This window comes from Mustelus asterias, unplaced genomic scaffold (genome assembly GCF_964213995.1).
Source record: "Mustelus asterias unplaced genomic scaffold, sMusAst1.hap1.1 HAP1_SCAFFOLD_4427, whole genome shotgun sequence".
NCBI lineage: Eukaryota > Metazoa > Chordata > Chondrichthyes > Carcharhiniformes > Triakidae > Mustelus > Mustelus asterias.
The window spans coordinates 3047-14025 of record NW_027594372.1 but is presented as its reverse complement, the minus strand read 5'-3'; the positions used below and the strand labels follow the sequence as shown (position 1 = coordinate 14025).

At 46.4% G+C, this 10979-nt stretch overlaps 1 protein-coding gene across 1 annotated transcript; it reads left to right on the top strand.

The window, feature by feature from the left end:
- The first annotated feature begins 309 nt into the window (after positions 1-309).
- On the top strand, positions 310-10064 carry LOC144491095 (26S proteasome regulatory subunit 6A). The gene is made up of 11 exons (XM_078208777.1): positions 310-495; positions 921-1046; positions 2161-2265; positions 3098-3160; positions 3385-3522; positions 3779-3922; positions 4511-4659; positions 6888-6984; positions 8955-9100; positions 9553-9634; positions 9830-10064. The coding sequence occupies exons 1-11, from the start codon at positions 442-444 to the stop codon at positions 9938-9940; spliced, it is 1215 nt and encodes a 404-aa protein (XP_078064903.1). The 5' UTR covers positions 310-441; the 3' UTR covers positions 9941-10064.
- The last annotated feature ends 915 nt before the right edge of the window (positions 10065-10979 follow it).

Sequence of the window (10979 nt, the reverse complement as noted above, 5' to 3'; positions counted from 1 at the left end):
TGTGGGAATAGAGAGAGAGAGAGAGTGTGTGGGAATAGAGAGAGAGAGTGAGAAAGTGTGGGAATAGAGAGAGAGAGGGAGTGTGGGAATAGAGAGAGAGAGAGAGAGTGTGGGAATAGAGAGAGAGAGAGAGTGTGGGAATAGAGAGAGAGAGAGAGAAAGTGTGGGAATAGAGAGAGAGAGGGAGTGTGGGAATAGAGAGAGAGAGAGTGTGGGAATGGAGAGAGAGAGAGTGTGGGAATAGAGAGCGAGAGAGTGTGTGTGTGTGGGAATAGAGAGAGAGTGTGTGTGGGAATAGAGAGAGAGTGTGTGGGAATAGAGAGACAGAGTGTGGGGGTGGGAATAGAGAGATAGAGAGAGTGTGGGAGCGCGTGCGTGAGTTCCTTCTCCCTCACTGGTCTGTTTAATTTGCAGGATGGAATTGGTGAAGAGGTTCTTAAAATGTCCACTGAGGAGATTGTTCAGCGTACACGACTGCTGGACAGTGAGATTAAGGTAAAGTCTGGTCGGTCAGTCATTAAGAAACCAGTTCAGCTCGCGGTGCTTTGAGTGCAGAGGCCCTTCATCCAGTGTGTGTTGAGTCGCAGATCAAAATGAGCCTGTTGGTCTCCGTTCCTCAGGATCTGAGGGGCTTTGTGCTGTTGACTTCATGTCACCGATTGAAAACTGCATGTGTGTTGCCTGAAGTGATGGTCAAACTACACGGTTTCCACAGTTGAAAAGCCCACCAGTACACGCATTCCAGATTGACACATGCCCAATGGCTACATGAGGCTGAACATGAATGGTGTGATCTCATGTTGTGTGGGAATTCTGTGCACACTAACTTTGGGTGGCTGTGTTTTCTGCCAATCTGATGGCCAGTGTGTACAGTGCTTTCTCTGGTGTTGTCTGGATTTGACACTTTCTCCCACTGACAGATCATGAAGAGTGAGGTGCTGAGAGTGACACATGAGCTACAGGCCATGAAAGACAAAATCAAGGAAAACAGTGAGAAGATCAAAGTCAACAAGACCTTGCCATACCTGGTATCCAATGTCATTGAGGTGAGTCAATGAGGAAGTTTTCAGAGGGGTTCTGACCTGCTTTAAACTGTGTAAGGTGGCAGTGAGCATGGCAGACCTTGCCTCACATCCACGATTATTGATGACACCCAAATTATATTACACTGCTGAGGGTGGCACTGAAGTATTTCCCTGAGTCACACTGCAAGATCAATATAAGCCATGGACCTTCTCACCAGCCCTCAGACTGCCTCCCACCCCTCATCCTTTCAATACAGACAGCTGAGATCAGAGACACCTTCAGTTTAATATCCCTTCCAAAAGGATGCCCTCAGCACTAACTCTGTCTTCAAGTGCAGCACTCCCTCTGTACCGAACCTGTACTCCAAGAGTACAGGCATTGGCACTGGCCCACAGACAGCTCCTCTGCTGCCTCTTTCTCTGTCCTGAGGCTGCACCCACTGCTTTAAGACTTCTGGGGGGGGGGTGAGTCTATTCACTGAGACGTCCGATTTATATATTCAACCCCTTTCTTTCACCACAGCAACTGAGCCTAATTAACATTGTCCCTTTCAAAGATAGTCTGTTAATGGGCGTGATTAGGCCTCCCCAATACCTATCATAGAATCATAGAAACCCTACAGTGCAGAAGGAGGCCATTCGGCCCATCGAGTCTGCACCGACCACAATCCCACCCAGGCCCTACCCCCACATATTTTACCCACTAATCCCTCTAACCTACGCATCCCAGGACTCTAAGGGGCAATTTTTTTAACCTGGCCAATCAACCTAACCCGCACATCTTTGGACTGTGGGAGGAAACCGGAGCACCCGGAGGAAACCCACGCAGACACGAGGAGAATGTGCAAACTCCACACAGACAGTGACCCGAGCCGGGAATCGAACCCGGGACCCTGGAGCTGTGAAGCAGCAGTGCTAACCACTGTGCTACCGTGCCGCCCCACCTATGTCCCAGCCTACAGTTTGACATCCCAAGCGGGGTTTTCCCATCCCGCCTGCCACTGGAATCGGTGGTTTTGGGGGGGGGGGGGCAGCCTGCCTAGGTGTGCGCCCCAGGCTGGGGAAAGGGCTGTGGGCCCGCGTCCCAGGCTGGTGAATAAGCTAACTCGTGCCTCTTCTTGATGTTGTGTTTCAGTTACTGGATGTTGATCCAAATGACCAGGAAGAGGATGGAGCAAATGTTGACCTGGATTCCCAGAGGAAAGGGAAGTGCGCTGTTATTAAAACTTCCACCCGTCAGGTGAGAGCTTTGGTAGGATTGAGGAAACTATTGTTTCTCAGACTGCAGACTGGTGGATAGTGATACTATCTGAGGGCCAGTGCTTGGACCACTGCTTTGTTTATGTTATATAAACGATTCGCATCCTAAACTACAGAGCAGAATGTTAAAATTAGTGATGGTGTACAGCTTGGAGTGGTAAATCATGAGATTGATTAAAATTGCCTGTCATAGACAGGTCAGCAGAATGGGCAGACAAGTGGTAGATGCAATTTACTAGAGAAGTGAGGTGAGGGATAGGGAGAGGCAACATGGGACACTTTTAAAGACTATCTAGGAACAGGGTCCTGGGGGTTCATGTGCACCGATCTCCGAAGGTGACCGAACATGTTGCGAGAGTGCTTAGTGAAGCATATGGGATCTTGGTCTTCGTTAAAGAGATGTTAAATACAGAAGCAGGGAGGTTATGCTGAACATTAATAAAACACTGGTTAGGTCGCAATTAGAGTATCATGTCAAGATTAGACAAGGAAAAACTCTTCCCTTTAGCTGATGGTGTAAGATTTTGGGAAGAGACTCCAGGGGACTGAGAGGACGAAGTTTTTGACAGTGAGTGGGAGAATGGAAACTCTGTGTCCATGAGGGTGGAAGTGGAGACGAGCAGTGATTTCGAAAGGAAATTAGGTGGGCACTTGGGGGAGAATGAGACTGACCAGAATGCTCTACAGAGAGCCAGCATTGACTAAGTGGGCTTAATGGCCTCCTGCCGTGCAGTAAATGATTCTCTGATAAGCTGTACATAGGCCAGCGCTAGTTGCTCGGTGATTTAACTGTGCCTTTGTCTGTTGGACAGACTTACTTCCTGCCTGTCATTGGACTGGTGGATGCTGAGAAGCTGAAACCTGGCGATCTGGTGGTGAGTCAATTATCTTTGTTTCTTTATCTGTGCTTCCCCTCGTCTCCTTTCTCTTCTTAGACATTCATTGCGAGTGTGTTTTAACCTTCAGTCTTTTCTTTCTCTGAGTTAGTGAGTGGATGAGTGCCCAATCACTCGATCTGAGGATATCTCTGTGACAGTCCCTCTATTTCTGTGCCTCTGGAGTGGTGTCTGTTTGTGTAACCTCCAGCTTTCCATTCCAGGGTGTGAACAAGGATTCTTACCTGATCCTGGAAACTCTGCCAACAGAGTATGATTCTCGAGTCAAGGCCATGGAGGTGGATGAGCGACCGACTGAGCAGTACAGTGATGTTGGGGGTCTGGACAAGCAGATTCAGGAGGTCAGTCTGTATCCATACTGGTGGCTGCGGTGGGGCCAAGTGAAGTGTGTGCATGTACATGCCACAGGGATTCTGAGGATCGTGTGCACGCGTATATGTTAATATGTCAAAAGAATGGGTTCACTCTGCGTGCGTTGTCTGTTCCACAGGGAGTCTAAGGATTTTCTGAGGCTTGAGGTAGAAAGGCCACAATGTGTGGTACTGAGAATCTGCTGGACTGCTCTTTCTGTAATAATGCTAATGTGTCTCTGTGCAGCTTGTTGAAGCTATAGTCCTTCCTATGAATCATAAGGAGAAGTTTGAAAATCTGGGCATCCAGCCACCGAAGGGAGTTCTGATGTACGGACCACCAGGAACAGGGAAGACCTTGCTGGCCAGAGCCTGTGCTGCACAGACCAAGGTTAGTGTCACAGATCTGTCAGTCTGTCTAGGTAAGTACTGTAAAAACGAGCTTGCTTGGTTAGGCTCTACCATCCAATAATCCATGTAGAGGGAGCTCTACCTTGGATCTCACCCTGTGTAAAGAACAAAGAGTACAGCACAGGAACAGGCCCTTCAGCCCTCCAAGCCTGTGCCGACCATGATGCCCTAACTAAACTTTAAAAAAAATCTTTTGCCCTTACTTGGTCCATATCCCTCTATTCCCTCCTATTCATACCCATCCAGATGCTGCTTAAATGTTGCTAATGTCCCTGCTTCCACACCTCTGGCAGCACGTTGCAGGCACCCACCACTCTCTGCGTGATAAACTTCCCCCGCACATCTCCTCCTCCCATAAACTTTTCCCCCCCCTCACCTGGAATCTGTGCCGCTTTGTAATTGACACTTACACCCTTGGACCTGTCCCAGGAGTGTTTGATGGGGACAGTGTTGAGAGAGCTTTACTCTCTACCTAACCCCGTGCTGTAACTGTCCTGGGCGTGTTTGATGGGACAGTCAAGCAGCAGCTTTGTTCTTTGTGACCGTAACATCCCTCTTCTCCTTCCAGGCTACCTTTTTGAAACTGGCGGGGCCACAGCTGGTACAGATGTTTATTGGTGATGGTGCAAAACTTGTCCGTGATGCTTTTGCCTTGGCCAAAGAAAAGGCTCCATCCATCATCTTCATTGACGAGCTGGATGCCATTGGTACAAAACGGTGAGTATTGCATACCGACTTCATGTTCATGGTGGGTGAAACCCTGTGTGCGTCTGTGTGTGCCACCTACAATGTGTCATTAGTGCCCCATCAGAAATAATGAGGCGCAAGTTTCCCCAATACAGCCGGGTAGCTCCTTTTGTTTGAGGATCACAGAAACAACACAGTTTCAGCCATTTTAGCTCTTTGTCCAGTTTAATGTTTTTAGAGATAGCAATGAGCCTAAAGGGAGAAAGCAGAGTATTAGAAAAAGCTAGTGAGAAATATAAAAAACAGATAACAAGAGTTTCTACAAGTATTTAAAAATTGAAAGTGAGTGTCCTCTGGAGAATTGATGGAAAACAAGTAAATGCAGAGGTTTGAACAGGTATTTTGTTTCTTCACTGTAGAAGACTTCCCAAATATATTTGAAAATCTGAAGTGAAAGAGTAGATGGAAACTTAAAACAATCACCATCACCAGAGAAAAACCGCTGGGAAAATAATCAGACCTAATGTCTGACAGGTTCCCAGGACATGAGGGCCTGCATCCTGGGGTCTTAAAAGAAGTGGCTGCAAAGAATTATAATCTTCCAAAATTGTTTTAAATTCTATTCTGGAAAGTTTGCAGCAGTTTGGAAAACCACTAATGTAATGCCTATGTTCAAGAAAAGAGGAAGACAGAAAGCAAGAAGCTCTTGGCAAGTAAGCCTAATGTCTGGGGAAAATGCTAGAATTCATTTTTAAGGAGGTTATAGCAGGATACTTAGAAAATCATAATATGGTTTTGTGGAAAGGAAATCATGTTTAACTGATTTATTAGAGATATTTGAGAAAGTAACGAGCAACGTGGAGAAAGAGGAGCCTGTAGATGTGTACTTAGATTTCCAAAAGGCATTTGATAATGTACCACATCAAGGGTGCTGTAAAACAAGGCAAATTTCAGATTATAGTGTCCAACATTAGATGTAATTCTGCTCTTGATTGTGCCAAGAATTACACACGCAACTAATTTAAGATTATCTGACTTGCACATGCTCGAAGCCACATGTATTCACATTTAGGGCCCTGAATGAATATGTCCACGCATTGTCTTTTTCAACTCGACAAAAGCTTGAGGGACAGCCATTCCTTGGTTCATCCCTCATGGCAATGCCTTGATCAGTCAGAGTTGACCTGCCTGATTTGAATTTAAACAAAAGCCTGGCAGTTAACTGTTCCCTGGTGCACTCTCCATGGCAACACCTCTACAAATTGGAGTTCACTGGGAACCTCTTCTCATGCAATATAAATTGGCATTACTTTTGAGATTTGATATTCTTGCAGATCTGTTCTGATGAATCATAGAATCCTTACAATATAGGCCCATTGAGCCTGCACTGACAACAATCCCATCCAGGCCCTATCCTCTTCGCCCCACGTATTTACCCTGCTAATCCCCCTGGGGTAATAGAGCATGGCCAATCCACATCTTTGGATTGTGGGAGCAAACCGGAGGCAACCCACACAGACATGGGGAGAATGTGCAAACTGCACAAAGACAGTCACCCAAGGCTAGAATTGAACCTGGGCCCTTGGCGCTGTGAGGCAGCAGCAGTGCTAACCACTACCCCACCATGCGGCCCCAAACTGATGAGACAAAAAGCTTCAACTGCTTGTCTTTTTTTAGGATGTAGATTGGTTAAGTGACTGTGTAAAACTTTGGAAGATAGAATATAATATGGGAAAATGTGAACTTGTTTACTTTGACAGAGTTTATTTATTAGTCACAAGTAGGCTTACACTTGCACTGCAATGAAGTTACTGTAAAAATCCCCTAGCCGCCACACTCTAGCGCCTGTTCGGGTACACAAGAGTTTAGCATGGCCAATGCACCTAACCAGCACGTCTTTCGGACTGTGGGAGGAAACCGGAGTACCCGGAGGAAACCCACACAGATACTGGGAGAATCTACAGACAGTGACCCAATCCTGGAATCGAACCCAGGTCCCTGGCGCTTTGAGGGAGCAGTGCTAACTACGATGTCATTTTGCTGCAGTGTTGTGTGGAGAGATCTGGTGATGCACTGGGTGTTGGGGTTTCAGTATCTTGTCTGTTCGAGCAGAGGGTGGGGATCTGTGGTGGGAGGGTGGAATCTGTGTGGAATATTGATGCCATATTGAGAGGGGTGTGGATGGAGAAGTTGCAGTGTCAGTTTTGTGAACAATATCTGTACAGGGCTTACACTTGGGCTGTTGTCATGTGTTCCAGGTTTGATAGTGAAAAGGCTGGGGACCGTGAAGTTCAGCGAACGATGTTGGAACTTCTGAATCAGCTGGATGGCTTCCAACCAAATACCCTGGTCAAGGTGAATGCAGAGGAAGTTGATGTGCAACGCTGACTTTAATGTCCCTTCCAGATATTGGCATACTCCTGGGGACTCCCTACATCCTGGGTTGTGGTTGTAAATATTGACCCCACCCCCTGCGAGAGGCACCTCTAAATATAGGTTTTCTGCCTATGGTGTGTGATGATGTGGAGATGCCGGTGTTGGACTGGGGTAAACACAGTAAGAAGTTTAACAACACCAGGTTAAAGTCCAACAGGTTTATTTGGTAGCAAAAGCCACTAGCTTTTGGAGCCTTAAGCCCCTTCTTCAGGCGAGTGGGAATTCTGTTTACAAACAGGGCATATAAAGACACAAACTCAATTTACAGAATAATGGTTGGAATGCAAATACTTACAACTAATCAAGTCTTTAAGGTACAAACAATGTGAGTGGAGAGCATTAAGACAGGTTAAAGAGATGTGTATTGTCTCCAGACAAGACAGCCAGTGAAACTCTGTGGGGGTTACAGATAGTGTGACATGAACCCAATATCCCGGTTGAGGCCGTCCTCGTGTGTGCGGAACTTGGCTATCAGTTTCTGCTCAGTGACTCTGCGCCGTCGTGTGTCGTGAAGGCTGCCTTGGAGAACGCTTATCCGAATATCAGAGGCCGAATGCCCGTGACCATAGATAACGTCTACCTGATACGCTGCAGGAAAGGATGTCCCGAGGCATGGTACATTGGGGAAGCCATGCAGATGCTGCGACAACGGATGAATGAACACCGCTCGACAATCACCAGGCAAGACTGTTCTCTTCCTGTTGGGGAGCACTTCAGCGGTCACGGGCATTCGGCCTCTGATATTCGGGTAAGCGTTCTCCAAGGCAGCCTTCATGACACACGACGGCGCAGAGTCGCTGAGCAGAAACTGATAGCCAATTTCTGCACACATGAGGACGGCCTCAACCGGGATATTGGGTTCATGTCACACTATCTGTAACCCCCACGACTTGCCTGGACCTGCAGAGTCTCACTGGCTGTCCTGTCTGGAGACAATACACATCTCTTTAACCTGTCTTGATGCTCTCTCCACTCACATTGTTTGTACCTTGAAGACTTGATTAGCTGTAAGTATTCGCATTCCAACCATTATTCTGTAGATTGAGTTTGGTGTCTTTATATGCCCTGTTTGTAAACAGAATTCCCACTCTCCTGAAGAAGGGGCTTGCAGCTCCGAAAGCTTGTGGCTTTTGCTACCAAATAAACCTGTTGGACTTTAACCTGGTGGTGTTAAACTTCTTACTATGGTGTGTGATTGCAGAGCTCAGGATGAGTGTTCATGCAGATAGAGGTTCTGTTAAAAATGAACTTCACCCTGTAACACATGCACTACCTGAACTGAATGCTGAAATGTGGAAATCGCATTAATAGAAAGTAAATGAAGGGAAACCAAATATTTCTACCCATTTGGTTTAATAATTCCACCCATTTGAAATGGCTGCAAAGTTTTTTGGCATCGATCATGAAACTTACTGCCAATTCATCTCTAATTTGCACGTGGCTGAGGTAATAATCCAGCGATTATAACCTTGGGGGAATCTTTAATTTAATGCCTAGCCTCTCAAACTGCCTCCTTCCTCATTCTACCGATGTTGTTGGAGCCTACATGGACCGCGACCATTGGATCCTCCCCCTCCCACTGCAAGTTCATCTCCAGTCTTGAACCTTGGCACCGAGCAGGCAACACTTCGAGACTTTTGATCCTGGCTAGCGAGAACCATATCTATTCCCCTCAATATGCTACCCCCAACCACGACTAACTTTCTCTTTGCTCCCACCAATTGAACAGCTTCCTGAGCCATAGTGCCGTGGTCAGTTTGTTCATCCAAGCTTTTCAGTCCTTTTTCTTTTCAGTCACTCCCATCCTTGATGCTATATGTACTTATGTGATTCCTTTCGCTGGGTGATTGAACCTATTTTGAGTTGTCTTTTTTCCCATTTGGCTGTAGGTGATTGCAGCCACTAACCGAGTGGATATCCTGGATCCAGCCCTGCTGAGGTCTGGCAGACTGGATCGCAAGATTGAGTTCCCGATGCCCAACGAGGAGGCACGAGCAAGGATTATGCAGATTCACTCCCGGAAAATGAACGTGAGGTGAGGGCTGTCCGTGTTCAGGACTCAGTATAACTGTGCCACCCTCGAGATATTTACCAGCTCTCCCTGCACCCCATGCCATCTCATTGTTTCATACTGACCTGGGAATGTGTAACCAGGAGTTTGTAGAGACTGGGAAGGTGCACCAAGGGAGGTGGTTGGGATGTTTTCCATGTACTGGTAAAATTTGTCATTTATAGCACAGGACGCTATGCCATGCTGACTTTTCATGGAGCAATCCCACTCCCTCACTCAAGTCCATTTGAGTTTATTCCTTCGAGTCCATCCAGTTACCTTTTGAAATCATCGATTGTCTCTGCTTTCACCAGTCTTGTGGGCAATGAGGTCCCGTTCGGTCGGTCAGTGCTCCTGTAATTTAATCTGGTTAATATCTCCTATATTATGGTGCAGTGGAGTTTCCTGTTTAATGACTGGTTCTTGTTTCTCTGCAGTGCCGATGTTAACTATGAGGAGTTGGCACGTTGCACTGATGACTTCAATGGAGCTCAGTGCAAGGCTGTGTGTGTGGAAGCGGTGAGTATAACTTCAGGGATCAGGAACAGTGTTCCAGGATAGCAAGAGGTCTGAATGATCGGGAACAGTTTATCAGGATAGAGAGTCCCCCAGAGATGTGGAACAGTGTGTTGGGGCAGAGTCTAGCAGGTTTTCTGGGGGTTTTTTTTTAATGACAATTTGCTGGATTTCTAATTTTTAAAAATTTGTTGACAGGGTATGATTGCTTTGCGCAGGGAGGCAACAGAGCTGACACACGAAGATTACATGGAAGGCATCCTGGAGGTGCAGGCCAAGAAAAAGGCAAACCTCCAATACTACGCCTAAAAATCAGGCAGCAAGAGACTAATGGACAAAAGGCAGACCTCTCGCTGCTCAATCCCACTTGGATCCTTCTGTACAATCTGCAGCAATATAAAATAAAAAAAAATTTCCCCCCCATATTAATTGTCGTGGTTTAGCCCAATGTCTGAGGTACTGGTGGGTATTTGCACATGCCATGTTTAGGGTCATAGCACGTTTAGTGCTTTGTATTGTTAACCACTGCTTTGGTTTGTATGCAATGGAAATGGGGGCTGAAGTTTAGATGGAGTGTTTTGAGGCTTCTGGCTGTTCCTAGAGTGGGTTTTTACATCCAGTCTCTACTGGTTATGGGGTGTCTGATGGTGTTTGACTTTTTTGTTCTTCCATTGTTTGGTACCTTTGAATTGTTCAAATGGCCACCAGAGTCCCCATAGGGCAGGATCCCTGTGCCCCTAATCTCTTCATAGGGAAGGGGTTGGGATTTGTGGGTTGACTGATGCTCAGTTTGTGTTGTGCCACTCCCTCACTGTATTAGGATTGCTCCTAGATAATGTCAGTCTCAGAGGGGAGATTCTCTCACTATCCACGCTGTCTGGAGCATAGTTTCAGACACAGCCTCAAACAGAATAACATGGTATTTTGTGGCTTTTAAAATTTATTGACCAACTGAATGCTCAGTGTATATATTACAATCTCAAACACTCCCTGATCAGATCAATTTATTACTTCAAACTTTGTCAATCCTTGGCTATGAACAGTACATCAAAATGAACATCACGATATTTCACAGTTGTACCATACACGTGTAGCACTGCACTGGAGTTTGATAAAGTACAAGACTTGTACATCCCAGACCTGCATGCTTCCTTAGGAAATGATGTGGTACAATGAACACACTGGGGAAGGGTCAGTGAGTTGGTGACAGTCACCTCTCTCCCCAAACCCCATCTAATGAGATGGTAGGGAAGTCATGGTGGGGAGTTGACTAATTGGGTGTGGCTGTTAAAGGAAGGTGAAGAGAAGGAATGTTTTGGGAGGGATGGCAATGGGACTGACCCTGTCA

What these genes read in the sequence shown, in the direction of transcription:
- LOC144491095 (XM_078208777.1), top strand. Translation starts at nt 442, where the DNA reads ATGTCCACTGAGGAGATTGTTCAGCGTACACGACTGCTGGACAGTGAG. An exon ending in TGAAACCTGGCGATCTGGTG is followed by an intron (nt 3,161 to 3,384) that starts GTGAGTCAATTA and finishes TTTCCATTCCAG; the next exon opens with GGTGTGAACAAGGATTCTTA. An exon ending in AGGCTGTGTGTGTGGAAGCG is followed by an intron (nt 9,635 to 9,829) that starts GTGAGTATAACT and finishes ATTTGTTGACAG; the next exon opens with GGTATGATTGCTTTGCGCAG.